We start from the raw sequence: 20,877 nt of genomic DNA, 5'->3' as shown, positions 1-20,877 counted from the left end.
AGGCAATACCATTCAACAGCCTCCAATGGCCACACAGCTGAATCAACAGCTGGCCACAACAGTTTCAACACTTAGAGCCTCCATGAAGGGAGCCTGCATTAGTTTTAGCTGGACCTAATGAACAGCATCAGTGTAGGCCCTATAGCAACTTAAATGAAGAAATATAAAAGCAAGAAATGAAGGCAATCATAAAAAATCATAAGCCGTAAAATCGGTGATGATCAGGGACAAGAACATGTTTGACAGTCTGCCCTTTAGAATAAAGCAGACATCACATTAGGACAGAAAAACTGCGCTGACATGTTTTTTGCCTTTTTAAATTCAATCCCATGTCTCCGAGGGCAACAAAGAAAAGTCTGATGATGGCTTATAGATATTATTGAATTTCATTATGCGTTGTGTTCGTGACCTGCCCATATCTGCGGGAGGGGCTGCTGACGTCAGCTGAGGGTGGGGTGGGGTGAATAAAAGGTGGAGGGAGTCCTCGGCTCATCCGACCCGCCGAGCCTTCCACACTGCGAGCTTCTGCTGCGGCGCAGGCTGGACAACAATCCAAGGTAGGGCTCCGTCTGCTCTTTAGTCTCTGGGAAAGTTCACGGAGACCAACGTGTGTACTCCGGGTGGAAGAAGTGGTGCTGGCTGATGGCTGAGAAATGTTTCCTAACGCTGTTCTCTTCCTCAGATGCAGAGGTGCTTTGGGATTTTTTGCGTGTCGCTCCTCTTGTGCGCTGCGCTCTCCGAGACCCTCGGGCTGGTGATTGCGGTAAGCTGTTCAACTTCAACACTCAGTCAAGCTTTACTGCCAGTGTTTCAGTCAGGGGCCAAAGCATGAACACATACAGTAGAACAAGAACAAAATACAAAAGTGTAAAAGTGACAAATAGGCAATATAGCCTACAACAGAATAACAAATATGTAATATAAAATGACAATATAAACTAATATAAACATATGACATTTACAGTTTCTAATAAACTTGAAAAGAGAGGCAATGATTGGATATAAGAGGGAAGAGGAATCAATATCAAAATGCTGTAGTAGGTTACATAATGGGCTGTACATTAAAATGTGTAGTGTGGTAATAAGAATGGATGTGGAAGAGTGGGAGTGTTGTCCACAAAAGTCAAATATGAACAGTGGTGGAAGAAGTATCCGGCTCCGTTACTGCAGGAGAAGTCCTAACACCACACTGAAAACACTCCACTGCAAGGAGAAGTCCTGCATTCAAACCTCACTGCAGTTACAATGTACTCACAGTATCAAACGTAAAAGTACTCATGCTGCAGGAAAATGGTCTGTGTCAGTGTTTTCCAATTACATGTGACTACTACTACTACTATATATATATATATGTGTATGTATATACTGTTTGGTATCTTCAAACAGTATAATTCAAAATTCAAAATGACCAAATTTAGAGATACGTGGTTTTCACTGGACAGGATGGGTATGAAAAGCCGTCACCTGAACAGTAACTGAAGCTGTCAGACAAACGCAGCGCAGTAAAAAGTCCAGTATTTGCCTCTGAGACGTGGCGGAGTGGAAGTAGAAGGTGGCAGAAAATGGAAATAAAATACTCAAGTAAAGTACAAGTACCTCAAATTTGGACTTCAATACAGCACTTGAGTAAATGTACTTAATTACATTCCACCACTGAATATGAACGTTACACCAGCACAAACTGTGTAATGCAAGTACAGCCGGGAGCATGCAGTTTATAGAGCCACCTAATGCCCTTGCATAGGTATCAGTTTGTCACATATTCAGCCAGACAAAATGGAGCTTTTATTAAGTGACTTTGTTGGAAGCAGTGGCTGTTTTCCTTATGATAAATGACATGGAGGTCCTAATTTCCCCATATTCTATTTAGCTAAATAACACACCAAACCCTCAGACAATAAAAACTGCTTGAATGTGAATATCTTTGTCAGGGAGTGTAGTTATCGTGGAAGTTAGGTAAAGTTGGCTGATGGGTTTGTATGTGTGTGTTTTTCAAAAGTGTATCAGAATGAGGATGGGCAGACTACATAAATAAGTACATAAAAAGTGGGAAAGAGGTAGAGGAGTTCATTTAGTGGCTTGACTAATTCATTAATTTACTTTTCTAATTCATCTATAGGCTTCAAATGTACACTGAATATCAGCATATTTTATATTTCAAGAGACCTAAGACACAGTCGATGAAGGAAAAGACATATCAGATACACTTATTAAAAACAATCATCACTGAACAGTAAACCTTTGTCTGTGATCTGATCGTCGCGTGTCTCTGGATCCTGCAGGCGAAGGAGAAACGTGGCTGGACTCTGAACAGCGCTGGCTACCTGTTAGGTCCCCGTAAGTACTGACTGTGCACACACACACACACACACACACACACACACACAAAGCCTACTGTTGTCAGCTGTTATCAACACATCTGGAAATGTAGCTTGGGACAACATATCTTAAAAATCAACATGTGTTCTCACGTGTTCTTCCAACATGTCCAAAACATTTCTATATCATATCCTATGAAAACATATTACAAATTTTGCCAATTAATAGAATTTAATAGAACACACCTACTTTGTTAAACTATTAACTTAATGTTAATTATTTTGGTTAATATTAGGGAATGTTTGGCCCTGGTCTGCAATTTCTTCACCTACGTTTTATTGAAATTTTGGGTCAGACCAGCAGATTGGGCATCAGACAGGGACTACTGTCCAGTCATATTCACATGCTGTAGTTTGAATGATTATATATACTAACCTGCTATGGGAAGCAAATAACCTGGACCACACAATACATCAATATATTGTTCTTCATATTACTGTCCTGGATGTCAGTACTTCATTCAATTCACTTCAGTTTTATTTATGTAGCACCATTTCATAACAGAAGTTATCTCATTGCACTTGTCCTATAGAGCAGGTCCAGACTGTACTCTTTATAATATAGTTTAGGAGTACAATGATGGAATACTGGCTTCTTGAACAGTGTTTGTCCAAAATTAACATTTTAACTATGTGTTCTAGCAAAAAACTAACCCCCATCACTTAATTTTCAACACTCACTTTCATGCCTATGCTGCTGATGAGCCTTTTTCTGTTAGAGTGTAATCTTTCTATCTCTGCATCATTATGCCTCTGTGTGCTCAGACAGCATCGGGTTTGTCTTGTTGAGTTTTTTTAGATCTGTTCAAACACAAAGGCATCGATGACTAAAGTCCAGGCCAAGTGTCAGTAACTCATACCATTTAACACGTAAATGTCCACACCTGTTGATGTCCACAGAATTTCTAAAATGTAGTGGATGGAAGAGGGTTTGGAGGTTTTGGTGATAAATCATATGATACAACAATTTTACCACATCTTAGAGATTAAATAATGGCTGAGCCAGGAGAAGAGTCAGGAGTGAGGCACTCTCCCAAATAAAACATAAACAAATTGAATACATGGGGCTTGTAAGGCTCTAAACCAGGGTTTTCTATCTGAAAAACATACAAATTGTATAAAAGTTATGATACAGTGGCAACATTTTGAGGCAATTCAGTTGGCTCAAAGTAAGTCACAGCAGATCAGCGCCGCCGCTCCCACCACGCGCATCACGCACTGTGCGTAGGGCACCAAGTGCTGAGGGGGCACCAAAAATAGCCTAACCCATATTTACTGATTTAACAAGTAGATAGAACATGTTAATTAGTGAGCTTAGTTGCTTAGTTGGTAGGTGGATTTATTTGCCTTTGGACAGAGCCAGGCTAGCTGTTTCCTAGTTTCCAGTCTTTATGCTAAGCTAAGCTAACCGACTGCAGGCCGTAGCTTCATATTTAATACAGATGCAAGAGTGGTATCGATCTTCTCATCTAACTCTCGGCAACACAGTGAATAAGCCTGTTTCCTTTGACTTTGTTTTGATATAAAAATATTGGGTTTTTTACGGACCCCAGAGCTCACCTGTATTGCTTGAAAATGTTGCCTATGTAACATAGCTTACAAAAGAGACGGTCGAGCTCATTTTCTGTGAATCAATGTTGTTCTGTTTCTTTGTCCCTGTCCACTGTCTCCCTATGTGTCAGCTAATTTAGTATAATGATTGCCTCATTACCTTTAGAGGACACATTAAGTTAACACTGGGTATCCAGATGCGTGTGTGTGTGTCTGTGTTCTTACCCATTATTGGGGTCCAAATCAGTCCAGAACAGGAACCCTGGAAATGTTGTCCCTTTGTGTGTGTGTGTGTGTGTGTGTGTGTGTGTGTGTGTGTGTGTGTGAAGCCCAGGTAAAGGTTGCTCCTGCCTCATCCTGTGTTTCAGGTCGTATTGATCACCTAATTCAGATAAAGGATTCCCCCAGTGCCAGAGGCAGAGACGAGCTGGTCACTCAATGTAAGATAGAAACATACGGCTGCTGCAGGGCCTTGGTGTCAGGCCAGGAATTGCTCTGTCCAAACATCCCGCCTCTTAGCTGCTTCTGTCACTCATCAGGGGAGGATGTCTGTCATCCTACTGCTGTCTGCGCTTACGCATCTAAACATTGCATTTGTCTCTGTGCTTTAAGCAAAGGAATTCATGTTGATCTCCTATCCTAATGAAAAGTGTGGAACAGTGGGATTACACTGCGTTTACGCAATGTCAGCAGAATGGGAGCCAGTACACCAGGTTAAATAGCCTTAATTAGTAGTAATGGTTAGTTATCAAATATGAACAAGCAGTTATTAGCTGAATCGATTATATTAATGTTAATAATGGATTTAGATTAAGAAATTCCATTATCTCTGGCTAACGTGAACGGTTTGTGGCCATTGGGTTGCTTGTAATTATGGTATATACTATATGACATCAACACGGCATAAATCAGATCTTGCTGTGTTTTGACCACAAAAAATACCAGAAATTGACCTGGATGCTATTTCAAACAACCCCCCATACCTCCTTCAGTTAAGGCTTTTTGGAAATATGAGCCCATAGAGACAAGAGGAGCTGTTTATACTTGAAAGACAAAAAACATTAAAATACAGTGTTTTTCCCTCCTGGGGTCACTCCAATGTGATGTATGTTTCCAAAGTTTAATTGGACGTTTAAGCATATAGTTCAACACACACACACAAAGAGTGCAGGGGTTACCAGCTCAAGCACTCCTTTAGCTAATGAGGAAGCCCCTAAGATGAGTCAAACAATTCCAGCCACTTAACGTTCCTCCTCTTCAGTCACACATCATGACCACTCAGAGAGTTGTGTACAGAGAGCTCTCAGTCAGTTGCGAGCGAACGTGCAGTGACACACACACTAAATGGGGTGTGTTCAAGACAGCTAATACACAGCTGATTCAGGTTGCTAACATGTAGCTGCAATGATTCAACAACATTCGTCTTGGACTGCAATCCAGAAATATGACATTATCAGTGTTTATAGAGTTTATGGAGTGGTTGCAGTGCTGTGATGCTTACCTGAGACCAAGTTGTGACACAATATGAGAGATGGGATAGTATCATAGAGTGCATAAACAAAGTTACTGCATCTGTACTCATTAGATTTTGAATACATTTAAAATGATCTAGGTTACTTTTGGCAATCCCTGAATTTTTCTGACAAAATAAAGAAAAAGATACATACCTGAAAAAGACTGCTGAGTAAGGCTGCAAAGTCAAAGATAACAGATATTTTCTGTAGTTTACTGAATTTTCATTAACTTAATCATCAGTAAATGTACATACCTCAAAAAGTTCTATGTGAGCCCCAGTTTGTACCTCGTCTGTATTATTATTAAATTAGAGTCACAGAGCTGAGCATCTGTTTTTCTGGGAAAACAAACAAACCCCAGGACAGTTAACAACACTAAGTGCTGTTTTGACGATATTTCCAGAATCTGTCCATGCAGGTGATGTTTAACCCGTTTTTCAAGTTGCAATTCTATATCCTATCCAGGTAGCAGTTCAAATTCAATTAATTTCAACTTGTATTTATATAGCGCCAATTCATAACAGAAGTTATCTCATTGCACTTTTCCTATAGATCAGGTCTAGACTGTACTCTTTATAATATTATTTACAGAGACCCAACAAATCCCACCATGAGCAAGCACTTGGCGACAGTGGCAAGGAAAAAACTTCCTTTAAGAGGCAGAAACCTCGAGCAGAACCAGACTCAATGGTTCCCAATCCACCGCTGCTGTCGGTTGGGTTGAGAGAGAGAGCCCTAAATGACATATCTCCTTGCTTGTTCTGTATACAAGACATATGCATACTTGTTATTTTGTATGAAAATATAACAAAATAGAAAGTTAAATAAATATAGAAAAATATAACAAATAACGCAAGGACATTTGTTTTTTTTCAGCTTCCATCATTGTTTGGATTAGGAAATAGTCTCAACTTTTAAATGGTTTAAAAATCTTTTTTACTATGCAGTGATTATATTTCTTTAAGAATTCTGAACATACCTTCAGAACAGCAGTGTTAGTAAGTGATATTCTAGGTTTTTTTAAAGGTTGCTGGGTATGTTTTTCAGAAAAACGGTTACTTAACTACTATGCGAAGTTAGCTTGCTCTGGCAATGTAGCATGCACTGAGAAATGTATTGCTTCAATTAACTACATATACCATCAAGACACATTCACTTAAAATTAGCCGAATTTTCCCTTTAATACCCAACCCACCTGCACCCTACTGGTACTGCCAAATTTGAGACCTAAACCCCACCCGAGGCCCGAAGCTATATTTTTGCATCCATTTCTGAATGTAGCTTGCCAGGCTAATGCTAATGCAATGTCTCTTCCCCTCTTCCCATGGGCATTGTGTATCTGCTTGCAACACATGACACGCATGGATGTAAACAACTGACTCAGTCAGAGAGAGAAAAAGGGACACTCCTGATTCTATTTGAAAATAACCTCCACTGCAACAAAGCTGACTGTGGCCAGGTAGCAGAACTCTACTGGACACACAGAGATGACTGCAATTTTCCAAACTATTGGACTATTCTTTTAAAAATGACACAAACTGTTCAACTTCAGCCCAAATGTTCTGGTCCTTTAAAACCCATCGTTGGTTACCATGTTTGAACTCTGTCAAAGACATTCACTATCATCTGTAATCCCATGAAAACTCAGCGCCACTCTTTAAGTGCGTAGCCTCCATAGGAATACACTGAGAGATAATGATGCACCCACCACCATGGCTAAGCAAATCACTTTGCTTGTCCATTATTTTATTTTCATTTTTCCATCATTATTATTCTAATGCATTTCCTTGTGTGTTTAAACTACAGTTCATCCTATTTTAAATGTGTGCTTTATTACTTCTTTTGGTCAAATCTGTTTTACTGCAATTCCTTGAGCCAAGCCCTGCAGGTGGTCCGTAAAAGTTTGGAAATTGAACCAAACAATTACAAACCAAATACCATGCTGAAATAATCAAGTGTACAACAATGTCCTTTAGCTGTTCTGATGAGAATTAGGTGGAGGTGTGCCATGTGTGCACTGTGTATGCATGTGTGTCTAATGTATGATGCTTCTGAAACAGTGGGATATTTAGCAGATGTGTGTGTTTTTGGTTGTTATTATGTTAATTTAGCACACAACAATTCAAGCTTGGTAAATAAAAAAATTGTCGATATTTTCAGTTCAAGCAAATATAAAAATATTTCATTCACAGCTGAAATATGGGAAAACCTGGAGCAGCTGAAATGATTTTCTTGAAAATGTAACATGAAAAAACACTAATAGCTGTAATAATTGTATCAAGTTGAACTGCAGTATAAGTTTTCATAATGAAATTGCTGAATTTCAAGTGAATTGAGCTTAGGGCTGCAGTGGAATCAAATGCTCAGCTGACCCATCTGCTGTTTGCATGACTGTACGATTGTGATCACTCCTCATTGTCCAGATGGAATAGATGGACACAGGACTCTAGGAGATAAGCCGGGTCTGGCTGGCAAGAGGGACATGGGCCAGGAGGAGGACTTCAGAACAGGTCTGTCTGTCTCTTACACACAGAAACATGAAATTCCCCCTCTATCTACTGTTAAAAGATACACTTGATTGATGAATTTGATGATTGTGATTTTGTTGTACATCCCCACAGTCCCCCTGAATCAAAACAAAAAAGGGTCCCCCAGCTCACTGTTGATGTTTTGAAACTTGGCATTGAGTTATATAATATGAAAAATCAGCTGGGAAAGCACTTTGTGATTTTTGGGATGTTATTGAGCACTTTAAAAAGAATCAAAAAGTAGTTTGAAACTTTGATTAAATAGGTTTGAGTTTTTCTAATTCAGTTCATGAACTACATAGCTACATTTCAGAAACCACTCCACGCTGTAAATCATTTTAGACTTGTTCAACTTAAAAACATAAGTTCTCCTGTAGCCTTAAAAATGTGAGTTAACTGAACTAAAGTTGAACAAAATTCAAAGTGGGCTCATAAGTTGTGAAAATGTAAAACCAACTGAGTAACATTCACTAAACTTGAAATGACAAATTCAGTAAACTTAAGATATTACGTTCAATCAACTACTGTTTAGTTACACTGACATGCTAAAGACAGATTTGCTTTCCATTTACACTTCACAGTTCAAAGAGTCAGTTCTTCATTTGACACAACGAACATACAGCTGTGGCAGCTGTTGGAGCCACTTTGTACCCGAGTTGGTTCAAACACAACAAATGAGGCTGCTCCCAGTAACCGTACAGTGTTAGCGTACTGCGGTAGGGACTGAACTGCATCGCATTCTTTTTATTATCATGAGAAGAAACAAATATGACATCACATGTACTAAAGACACACAGCACGTTTCCATTATATATGTTTTCTTCACACTACAAATAATAAGAGAGTTTTAACAACTTCTATAACAATGCATGCCGGGAAGTCAGCTAATATGCTGATCACGTTTCTTTAAAAACTGAATTTGATGAGTTGAGTGAACTCTCAGCAGAACATTCATGCATCTCATGTCAACTTATAAACATGAGTTCTTCTGAGAAAGCTGAATCAACTTCAAATTTTTTAAATGTATATATTCACATTAAGTCAATAACAAAAGATAAGTTGATTCCACAAAATTCCTGCAAGATGTTTTACAGTGCAAACACTACAGCAACTTCCCAAAAACCACCTACATCACTCTGATGTAAGTGGTTAGTTAGTTCACTGGACTTTCCCAGAACGCCGATTTACTTCATACTGAATCATGCATTGTCTGGTTCTGTTTTCACTGTAGGTTCACATCTCTAATTTTAAAAGGATCTTGGTTTCTGGTGATATTCATTCATGTGTTGTTACCAGAGCTCCTGTCAAACCTTTCACCGTACTACCAACTTCAGATGACATGATAACAGGCTGCACTTTGTTGCTTTGCCTTCACAGGTGTCCTGAGAATAGCAGATGGAGACATCATTCACACTGTCATTGATTTCCTGTCATACCTCAAACTCAAAGGTATGCTTATCATTTCTGTTTTAACTAACTTGAAAAAGAGTTTGCTGCAGAATAGTACTGCATTCAAAAGCTACAGTATGTACAGTATGTTGATGGAAAATCAAACTCTGAACAAAGCTAAAAAGCAGAGATGGATGTTGTGGAAATAATAGTGTAAAATAGTTGTACCTTGCATTAAATAGGATATTTAATGGCTAAATTGCTAAGGTGTGATTAGGGGACTTATCATCCAATCTATATGACAGCCCATGAACGCACCACTACTTCTACATCTGTTAAATATGGAAATACTCTTCCAATAATGTAATCCACACTTTAAACTGCATTACCATACAGACTACCCATAACAAAACAGTGTGAAATTAATAAACACACAATTCAATATCAGTCAATATCAATTCAGGTTTAGAGTTATTGTAATAGTGTAATTTACTAGAATCAATATAATGATATGATATTAAAAATACAAAAACACCTTTAAAGGTCCAGTGTGGAGGATTTAGTGGCATCTAGCGGTGAAATTGCAGTTTGTAACCATTTGAATGCCGCTCGCCTCACCCTTCCCTTCCAAGCGTGTAGGAGAAACTACGGTGGCTGCGAAACTCTCGAAAAAAATGGAAAAGGCCCTGTCTAGACCCAGTGTTTGGTTTGTCCATTTGTCTGTTACTGTAGAAACATGGTAAATGGTAAATGGTAAATGGATTGTACTTATATAGCGCCTTTCTAGTCTTTCTGACTACTCAAAGCGCTTCGGTGGCGGTGCAACATGACGACCTCCGTGAAGGGGACCCACTCCCTTTCCAGCCATGTAGCTTATTCTAAGGGAATAAAACACAATGATTCTTATTTTCAGGTGATTATACACTAATGAAAACACACTTATAAATATTATATTCCATTTCTGCCAATAGCTCCTCCTAAATGTTACACACTGGACCTTTAAGTAAACTGTGGTTAAGATGACAATTCATGAATGGGGGATAAATGTAAGCCCATGTATAGTATACATACATGAGGTCAAATTTGACATTGATCTGTATCAAGCAGTATACAAAACAAAAAATTCCAAGGCCTGGAGGATTAAATGTTCATTATGCTCCACAATGCAAAAGTCTTGCTATTTGTACAGCCTTCCAGTTAGTGGAGACAAAAATGTACTGTTTGTCCACAGGATGGCACTAGGGGAAGGGTCAACGGGTCATGTAAAAGTGTTTATCCCCTTTGCATGGATGAGCTCAGAAAATTACATGCCAATCTGCCTAACAGATTATAAAATATATTGTCTATAAGTAAAAAAAATGTCCTCATGGTGGGCACTAGAGGAAAGGTCAGTAGGTCACCAAAAACATCACAAATCTTTGTTTGGAGGTAATGAATATCTTCAGCAAATACTGGCCAGTAGTTTTTGAGATATCTTATGGATAAATATGTGTACTGGATAAACTGCCTGACTGACAGTGCCTTCCATAGGCCCTGCTTTTAGCAGAACAAAAGGACGCTTAAGTGAAACATTCAGCATTTAATGATTTCACAATGATCAAATATATGTCATATTTGGTAGATATTGGTGGGTTTTGAAGTATATAAGCTTTGACATTGGTTGAACTCAGGAGGCGATTTGAGGCAGGACAAGGGGGGACGCCATCCCCCTTGTTAGCAAAATTACCAAAATCCGTCCCCCTTGTTAACCTGCTCAAAAGATGCTCTATGCTTTGTCACATAGTGGCGCTTCACATTGTCGCTTTTAATAATCGCCATGATCTCGGAGCATATGAGACATACTGGTTTTGAACTGCCTGTGGGGAGATTGACCATGTATGAGTCTGTCCATTCTTGATTAAAAGCTCTGTTTTCCCTGTCTACTTTTCTCTTTTAGAGCAGGTCATGTGAAATTATTTCTCTGACTCGTCTCCACTCTGCCTGTGTGTGTATCTCACTCCCTGACTCGAGTCGCAATGCTCATTGGAATGCACTGATTTGATTGGTCTGTGATTTTCCTGCCATACCAGTGCCGTAAAGGCTAGAAAAGCTGCGGCAGTTAAAACAGAAACGCTAAGTGTGTGTGTGTGTGGGGGGGGGGCAAATGAACAAATCGCCTACTGGTTGAACTGACAAATTTCTTGTCTGACACGTATGTCTATAGTCATTTTCTCTGAGCCCTAAGAAATTCATGTTTGTGTATGTGGTTACAGAGTTGGGAGCCTTGGACAGCCTGCCTTCCTCTGTGACATCCGACGAACTGGCCAATCCCTAATGTTTCTGCTTCTCTGCAGTTCATCTCCATTTACCCAAGTCTATGTTTCTGCTGTCTGGGTTCCCACTGTCCTAAATGTCACATTACTGTAGCTCTATTCACACTCTGACGCTGGATTTGTCCTGGTACCAAAGATCTGATTCTGTAACTCTTTGCGACAGAGATTGATTGTCCCCCAGTACAAATATCAGATCTTTTTGCTCCTGTGTAAATAAAACTTTATATCCACTGAAGGTCAGTGAGTGTCTGCTGACTGCAGGTGGATCTAGGTAATAGGGACCCCTATTCAGAAAACAAAACTGTATTATCATCTTAATATACTATCATCTCATTTAATAAAATGGAGTGAAATAAACAAACAAATGACACTGGACAACTTGAATTTCTTTCTTTCCATTAGTCACAATACAATAATTATCACTTAGATTGCAGTTGAAATTGGAGAAACCACATTTGTTTGAAAACATGATACATGAGTACTGATCTTTCTATGTTAACTGTAATTTAATGTTTTGTTAATGTTTAATTATTACAACGAATTAGTACGACATCTCTCTCCCGTAGTTTTGTGCTTTCTCGTCTCTTCTTCTGTCGCTTTCAGCAGAGACTTCTGCCTCCGGAGCTGCAGAGTCTGGATCTATGATTGCAAGCCACCTTCTGCCCCCGTGTTCCTGCTCAACACCCGCTGCTAAAATTATTATCATCATTATTATTACTATTACTTTATAACTTATTACCACTACTATTATTTTAAATCTCTGTGGAATTTGCATTGTGCTACTGTATTTTTCTCTCTCTCTCTCTCTCTCAATTCAGTTCAATTTGGCTTTGTTGGCATGGGAAACAGATGTTAACATTGCCAAAGCATGTGTAAAATAAAAACACATAAACAGAAGAATTGTGTATTCTCATTTATATGCACATTAAATAAAGTCGAGCTTAAACTGCAGCCCTGACGAACACCTTTGCCCCCTATAACACAATGTAGAAATGTAAAAATGTGCTATTATAATATATACAGATAAGTAAGATAATATGGTAATAATAATAATAAAAATATTGACTTGCAGTTAAAAATACAAATACAATTAAGTGAAAACTACACAAACATTGCAACATTTTTTTATGAGTGTGTGTGTTTGTGTGTCTCTAGGTCATTCACTGTCCCTCAGGTTGTGGCATGTTGATACATATTGGGCAGCAAGATGCCCTGTCTCCTCCTAGGAGTATTTTTAATGAGAGGTCATTAAGTTCTTTGAAATCTGAGATTACAGAGTTGATCTTGTTAAAGTAAATGTTCCTTATTTCATTGAATGTTTTACATTGTAGGAGGAAGTGCATCTCTGTCTCAACCTCACCTGTCAAACAGTGACCACATATTCTGTTTTCATGATTTTTTGTGTCTTCCTTTTTCGATTGCCAGTTTGTGGTCATTGAACCTGAACTTGGTTAGGATCTGTCTCTGCTTTATATATCTGACAGTAGAGCGATATCATGCCATTTCATAATCTCTTTTTAGGGCCAGATAACATTCTAATCTATTTTTGGCATTTAGTTTCCATTTACTTTCCATTGTTCCAAATAGGTTTCTTTACATTGCGTTAGAATTTGGTTTCTTCTGATTGGTGTTTGGAAAGCAATGTTGTTGTGAGGCAGTTAGTCTCAGCACCAACTGATATAGGGGACTCTTTTCTGGGCTCAGCTCTTGGGTTTGGAGGGCTTTGGAATGGAGGGTGTCTAGGGGGCTGGATTTAAGGTGATTAAAAAATTTGAGCACTGTCTTTTGAATGTTAATTATTAGTGGGCATGTGCCTAATTCTGCTGTACATGCATTTGTTGGTATTTTTTTGTGTACGTGTAAAATGTATCTGCAGAATTCTGCATGTAGAAATTCTGTTGGATGTTTGTCCCAAAGGGTATAGCTATGATGACTGAGTGGACCCCATACTTCACTACCATACAGCGCAATGCGCTGGATGACACTGTCAAATATTTTAAGCCAAATTTTAATTGTAATTTGGAAATTATAAAATTTTCTCATAATTGCATTTAGAGCTCTTTGAGCTTTTTCTTTTAGTGCATCCACTGCCATGCTGAAACTCCCTGATGCTTTTATGGTTATACCAAGGAAGGTATAACTCATACTGTGTTCACTGATATGATTATTAATGATAAACTGGTATTTATTCTCCTGACATCTGGGGCATTTTTGAAAAACCATAACATTAGTTTTCTTCATATTTACTGCCAGGGCCCAGTTCTGACAGTCAGACAGACACCTTTCTATTATGTCCAGCTGTTGCTGTAGTCCTTGTTCAGTAGGAGACAATAGAACAAGGTCATCAGCGTAAAACAGAGACTTCACCTCTCTATCTAGGAGGGAGAGGCCAGGAGCAGCTCACTGATCCAACTGTACAGTAAGTTCATTATATACACTTTAAATATAAGTTCATTATATTCACTTTAAACTTTAATTTGGGCTTAAGTTGCAGCCCTGACGAACACCTCTTCTCTGGGTGAAGGATTCAGTTTGTCTCCAATTTTAACAACACACCTATTTTCCAAAATACACTGATTTAACCAGATTTTGCCCCCTTTACCACAGTGTAATAGTCTGTAATAGAGCCCTTCATGCCAAATAGAGTCGAAAGCTTTCTTGAAGTCAATAAAACAAGTGAATATCTTACTATTTTTTGTTTTGTGTACATGTTTGTTAAATAAAGTGTTCTAAGTCTGAGTCTCTCTCTCTCTCTCTCTCTCTCTCTCTCTCTCTCTCTCTCTGTCTCTCTCAAGTCAGTAAGATCATTTTGGTACATATTCATTCACCATTTCATTATGTCTGTTCCTTTGCCTAACTATGTGGAAGCCTATTTCTGTAAGGAAATGAAAAAATAGATGAAATGTTGAATGACAAAAATACAGATACTCACCACAAGTCAAAATTTAGACTTACCACCACAGTTTTGACTTAGCCTGAATTATTTACTCATAATTGTGACTTACTATCTCAAACGTATGACTTTGTATTATTGTCTTTTTATTATTGTGGAGAGTTTGTTCAACTGAAGCTATTTAAAGATTTGCACCAATTCTGTACAAACTTTTTGTATTAGTCTACTAAAATCGTCACGTGAAGCTATACAATTTGTATTATTGTAAAACATCTTTGTAAAATGTCATTGACATCAATTTTTTTTAAAAAGCAACGAGCCAAGAATAAATTCTTGTAGCACACCTTGAAGAAGCTTGGACATTTTTGACATGTAACCATCATGTTCTCTGTCAAATATATAACAAACAAACCATTTGAGAACATCCTGAATTCTGTATATTTAAAGCTTAAAAAATAAGAATGTTACTGTATAATCAACTGTATCAAAATCTTTTGTGAAAATGTCTTGTTATAGAGATACTTTGACCAAGTTGCATAAGAACAATTTCAATAGTGCCCCCTCCTTTCCATAGCGCAAAATAAATGTTCCCTCCACTAAGGACAACTAAAGTATCACTGTTATGTATGGAAGCCTATTTCTGCCAGGAAAAGAAAAAAATAATTAAACATTAGTAATGACAGAATGAAAATATGAAATACTAAGTCAAATGTATCACACTCTCGTGATTCTGACTTACTAAGTCAAAATTATGAAATAGTAACTAAGACAAAATTTTGACAAGTGATGACTCCCAACGAAACAAAGAGTATGCAAGCAGGAAACAAACAGAACGCAATACGACAATACAGAGATACAACTTATCAACCTATCACCCACGAGACAGAACAGATGTTTTGTGAGTGGAGCAGGACTTCCACAGTAGCTAATATGTTAACTAACGTAGCTAGCTAGTATATTACCTAACCAGCGTAGCCAAGCTGTCTTCATTAGTCTGTGTTGCTAATGCTGCATCATACATTCACCTCTCCCAGAAACAAAGGAGACAACTGTTTACTAACATGTTATCAAAACAACTTTTTAAAGCAATAACATGTTAGAATCTTCTGCCTCCAAGTGGCCCAAAAAAATAAATAAATTAAAAATCACCTTCAAGTCAGGAAATGATAGAATACTTACATGAGGCCCTCCCATGTCAGTCTTGACCCAGCCAGGGTGCAGAGAAATACCAAGGATCCCATCTGACCCCAAATCAGCAGCTAGACACTGTGTCACCATGTTCAGTGCTGCCTATGATAATTAGAAAACAAAGTTTGGGTAAGCAAAAAAAAAAAACGTTACCTCCTTTCCTGCTGTTTTCAAATGAAGACACAGAAATGAAAAGCACACATCACCACTTAATTCACAAAACTCAATTCTGTGTCATTATTTTGTGTACCAAAATTCTGTGTTCTGATCTTAGAGGTGCGGTAGGAGTAGTTCTTAAAGTTGGCACCTTGACCCCAGTTATATGTAATGGAGCTGAGAATGGAGGAGATGTTGATAACGGTTACTCTGTGGATCCCCATCCCAGGCGACTGAGCTGCAGCAGTCATCAGCAAAGGCAAGAAGGCCTGAACACAAGAGCGACAAGCAGAAATGATCAGCTATGAATATCACAGAAGATACATCACTGTGATGGCAACAGTAGAAAGTGGATACCCAAACAATCAAGCATATAAAAAAGCCGTTCAATAAGCAAGTGGAAAGCAGGAAATAATCTTGATAAATACATTCAATTACATTTTTAAAAAATGTTTTATAAATAACTATATATGAAGAAGACTAACTGCATACAATCTAACTACAGATTGAAAAAAATCTCTGATAATTTAATTTGAACTGTTCTAATCATCAGGCTAATGGAGAGTTATAAATCGAGAAGATGGAATCAAAATCAGGAAGTATTTTTAACGGGGCCTTTAGTGTGGGGAACCTAGCCTTTCAAAGAGATGTGCTGTAAAATACACATTTAGTTTCTGAAATAGTATTATTAATTGAGTGTTCATTCTTGACCTTGGACATAGTAGTTTCTAGTACTTTCAAACTTTTTTCTGGAGCTTTCAACCATATTTCAAGGAGTTTTCTCAGTTCACAGCTGACACCAGAGACCATCTTTGAACAGACAGGCTTACCATCTCCCTCCATAGACAATCCTAGCCTCCTAATGTTACCACCTAACATCTAGCACTGTGATAACACCTGTATTGTGAGGTAGGAAGAGATGATACACAGTTGGCTTCATAATGTTGCCACCAGGCTAAAGTGTTCCATAATGTGTGCAAATTTGAAAAAATAATAATAATAAGTAGTATAAGTATAATAGTGTTTTTGAAAAGCTCTTTTCCTTCAAATGCTAGACCAGCACTGACAATTATAAAGAGAAAAATATTTGTTTTGATTTTAAACCATATAATATCATCTTGGCCTGGCAGTAGAGTGAAACCAGGACAACAGATGGTAACACAAAAAAGTTGATTCGGCCTTGTGGAAGAATCTTTTGTTGAAGAAAACTTCACTCTTTCAACTGTTCGCTGTCTGTAGATGTTTAACAGATCATCATAATAAAGTATGTGACAATTCATGAACATGTTGTAGTTAGTCAAGCCAGGGAACCAAGAAGGCAGGAGTAGGACCCATATGCAGATGCACAGGCAAAGTGGGTGCAGTTCAAATTGTTTAATAATATAAAATAAATATACAAAAGGCTTACAGGTTGGTCAGGAGGGCAGGGGTCAAAACCAGAGAAGCAGTTCAACAGAGGTAAACAAATCCGAAACAGTGCAGGCAAAGTCCAAAATCCAAAATCCAGGCAAGGACAAGGGAAACAGAACAAATCCAAATACACTAGGGAAATACAGGAAACAAAGGCCAGACGAACTGACAAAAAAACAAGGGAAGCACACAGACTATATACACAGGTGAGGGCAGGATAACTAGACACAAGTGAAACTAGTTAGGATGGGGCAAACAATCAAAACTGGAGGGAAAAGCAAACAAAAACAGGAAGTAAAACTACAAGACACATGAGTGAGTATTTCAAAATAAAACAGGAAATAACTATACACAAACCCTCATACCATGACAGAACATACCCTAACTGAGATACTTTTTGTGCCTATGCCTAACCAAAACTTTTAAGTTAACAAACAGTTGAATTGTTGAATCTCAACTAATAAGCTAGTGAAATTTTATATTCATAATATAATACTCTATAAACTATATGTAGGTGGACTATCCAAGTAAAGTGTAACCGCTATGTTGTTTCTCCAATGCGTGATTCATTACTTTTTATCGTCTGATATTTGGACAACGTGATCATAGAATATTTAGACGAAGACAAATGGCTGGCCCACGCCCACAGGTGGGGAGACGGGGTTGGAGATGAGGGAGAATGGCATACTGTCAATAACAGAAATAAAATAAAGGAGAGTGACAGGAGAGGATACAATTTGCATGAGGGCAACATCAATAGCCAACAAGTGAAGACAAGAAAGATGGATGGGAAGGAAGGAAAACTTTTCAAGGTTTTCTTCAAACCAAAAGAAGAGGGTCCAGGCTTTGAATCAAATAGCCCCTTGAAACTGTCAAAGGCACAAGAATTAGGAGATGTTCTACATGCTACTTTCACTAATGCGGCACTCATGTCAGTGGAGCTATCACATCATGAGATGCTAAATAACTTGAAGGGGAGAAACATCTTAAGTGTGACTCGGATGGGAAGGTATCACTTGGTTACATGGTGTACTCAGTCAGACCATTTGAAAGCGCCCCCTTGTGATGCTACAACTGCCAAAGATATGGCCATGTGGCTGCTGTATGTAGAGGCCAGCATTGCTGTAGGCATTGTGGAGAAAACCATGATGGAAGAGAGTGTAAAAAGCCTGTGAAGTGCTCCAATTGTGGAGGGGATCACCAAGCATCTTTTAGAGGGTGCCCAGATTCTGTAAAAGCTGAATAGGCTCAGAAAATAAGACAGGGAAATAAAATTTCTTATGCAGAGGCAGTGAGAAGGGTGCAAGGGACGAGGAGCCCCATTACTGTACAGACCCTGAGTTCAGGTTATAGCAGACAACTAGAGATACCTGGGACTGAGTCTGCAACTCCAGAGGACTCAGTTATAGTTCGCAAAAAGGTTTTTCTAGCTTTTGTGGCAGAGGCAATGTGAAAGATTAAAGTGGTGGCAAAAAAAAGTCAGACACAGCACATGAAGTTATCTGCAGATGGGAATCACAGGAATAACCCATCAAGAGCTATGAGCAATAACTTACTCTTGTAAGTCTGAAGCAAGATCACAGCCAACAGGCCCAGCTGAAGCTGTGGTTGAAGATGAAATGATAAATGAAGAAGACCTTGATTATTAAGGTTTTAATGCTAATGTTTTATATTTTTCAGTGGAATGCTAGAAGCCTAACAGCTAATGGACAAGAACTTAAAAGATTCATAGAGGCATTTAAGGAAACTCCTGAATTAATATGCATACATCCCCATGGCTAAAACCTAGCTTTTACTTTGTTATCCCGGGATATGTAAGTGAAAGAGGGGACATTTTTGACAAATGGTTTGACATTTGGGAACATTTTTAACATGACCTGAGGTGCATCCGAAATGTCAAAAATATTCCTGTTTGTCTAAAAGGTTCCCGTTTGTCAAACCCCGTGTCAAATGTGCTCTTATCTGTCAAACCCTGTGTCAAAAGTGCTCTTATCTGTCAAACCCTGTGTCAAAAATGTTCCCATTTGTCAGAGCAACACATGGGAACATGAAAAATGTAAAAAAAAAAGTTCCCGTTTGTCGGTGCAACACCTGGAAACATGGTTCAACCATTCAAAAGTATGCCAAATGTCAGAATGTGTCCATTCCAAATATTTTGACATTTGGCACACTCTTGAATGGAGTGGTCGGGATTCCCAGATGTCATCAGCTAATACATGCATTTTAATAGGCTGGTACTGGTTTTGTATACATTTGGAACCAGTTCAGGATTCAAGAGGAGCGTCTGTTATTGACATATGTCAGTGTACAAGGACAACTAAGTGAAAGCATGTGATTGCCTCAGCCTCTGCACAGCCTGGGGTTAGAGAGAGGACACTAGACATGATGGCACCACTTGTTAAGAGGCCAGGCAGGCCTTGTCACACTGGGAAACAGCTCAGACACTGGTCCAGGGAACCATATACTGTATCTCAATGTCATGAATAAAAAGTCAACATAAAATGACTAAGGTATGCCAAATGTTAAAATGTAAGTAATTTACCCTTATATTTTGACATTTGGCATACCTTAGAATGGGGTGTTCCGGGTTTGCCAAATGTCACTCTGACAAACAGGAACATTTTTGAAAAAGGGGAGGGTGAGCCAGCAGGAGGTCTACCCAGAAATGACAGCCTGTTTTGGGGCATTTAGAGCCTTGAGCCCCAGGTCTGGTTAATGGAGGACAGCACAGAGTACCAGGACCACAAAATCCCATTCAGACAAATGGGAACATTTTTGACACAGCAGGCTGTCCATATGGGAATACTGAATGCTCCCTGCTGAGGTATGCCAAATGTCAAAATGTAAGGAATATAGCCTTATATTTTGACATTTGGCATACCTTTGAATGGGGTGTTCAGGGTTTCCAAATGTCTCTCTGACAAACAGGAAAATTTTTGACACGGCATTCTGTCCAAATGGGAACACTGACTGCTCCATTCTGAGGTATGCCAAATGTCAAAATTTAAGTGTCGATTACTTATATTCTGACATTTGTCATGCTGTTGAATGGAGTAGTCAGTTTTCCCAAATGTCACCTTTTCATATGGCCATATTTTCACAACAAATGGCCCAATTAACTTTGAAGTTGCACCAATCACCTTGTCCCGGGACATTTTTTTTAGCAAATTGAGCGCTGACTCTGTAGGACAAGTCTTTACTTTAGGACTTGACCACCAGCCTGTTTCCTGCACAGGGTGAATTTCACATTTTCAACCACAGTGTGAGGCCCATCTCCCACCCAGTGACACCCGGGAACATTTTTGACACAGCAGTTATCCAAATGGCAACCAGGACCAACGCATTCAAAGGTGTGCCCAATGTCAAAACGTAAGGAATTGACATTGGCAAACTTGACATTTGGCACACTTTTGAATGGTCTTGAAAAACAGGAACATTCTTGACATTTGGGAACACCCCCCACTGTTCACCTGAACTGTCATAAATGTTTCATTTTTGACACGGCGGTGTCCAAATGAGTTAGCTGACCACTACGTTCAAAGGTATGCCAGATTCGGA

At 38.7% G+C, this 20,877-nt stretch overlaps 1 protein-coding gene and 1 long non-coding RNA gene across 3 annotated transcripts; one reads left to right on the top strand and one right to left on the bottom strand.

Moving 5' to 3' along the window:
* The first annotated feature begins 433 nt into the window (after positions 1-433).
* Positions 434-12,346, top strand: gal (galanin/GMAP prepropeptide). Of its 2 annotated transcripts, XM_044194327.1 has the most exons (7): positions 434-557; positions 683-763; positions 2,283-2,337; positions 4,298-4,369; positions 7,867-7,953; positions 9,349-9,420; positions 11,613-12,346. In XM_044194327.1, exons 2-7 carry the CDS (start codon positions 683-685, stop codon positions 11,672-11,674), a joined length of 429 nt encoding a protein of 142 aa, XP_044050262.1. In that variant the 5' UTR covers positions 434-557; the 3' UTR covers positions 11,675-12,346. The 2 variants fall into 2 exon arrangements, with proteins under 2 accessions (XP_044050262.1, XP_044050263.1); XM_044194328.1 differs by lacking the exon at positions 4,298-4,369 and having other exon boundaries at positions 437-557.
* A 3,380-nt stretch (positions 12,347-15,726) lies between these two features.
* Positions 15,727-17,469, bottom strand: LOC122875291. Its single transcript, XR_006377783.1, has 3 exons — positions 17,318-17,469; positions 16,061-16,178; positions 15,727-15,855 (listed from the first exon to the last, which is right to left on the bottom strand). It is a non-coding gene; the product is annotated as an uncharacterized LOC122875291 (long non-coding RNA).
* Between the last annotated feature and the right edge of the window lie 3,408 nt (positions 17,470-20,877).

The sequence above is a fragment of the Siniperca chuatsi genome, linkage group LG4, assembly GCF_020085105.1.
Source record: "Siniperca chuatsi isolate FFG_IHB_CAS linkage group LG4, ASM2008510v1, whole genome shotgun sequence".
NCBI classification, from domain to species: Eukaryota; Metazoa; Chordata; class Actinopteri; order Centrarchiformes; family Sinipercidae; genus Siniperca; species Siniperca chuatsi.
Note: the sequence above shows the minus strand (reverse complement) of the source record. Positions and strands in the feature narration are given on the sequence as shown.

Bases quoted from the DNA above. Each gene is read 5' to 3' on its own strand.
- gal (XM_044194327.1), top strand. From the start codon at position 683: ATGCAGAGGTGCTTTGGGATTTTTTGCGTGTCGCTCCTCTTGTGCGCT. The intron at 2,338-4,297 runs GTAAGTACTGAC...CCTGTGTTTCAG, and splicing joins TGGCTACCTGTTAGGTCCCC to GTCGTATTGATCACCTAATT. The intron at 9,421-11,612 runs GTATGCTTATCA...ATGTGGTTACAG, and splicing joins GTCATACCTCAAACTCAAAG to AGTTGGGAGCCTTGGACAGC.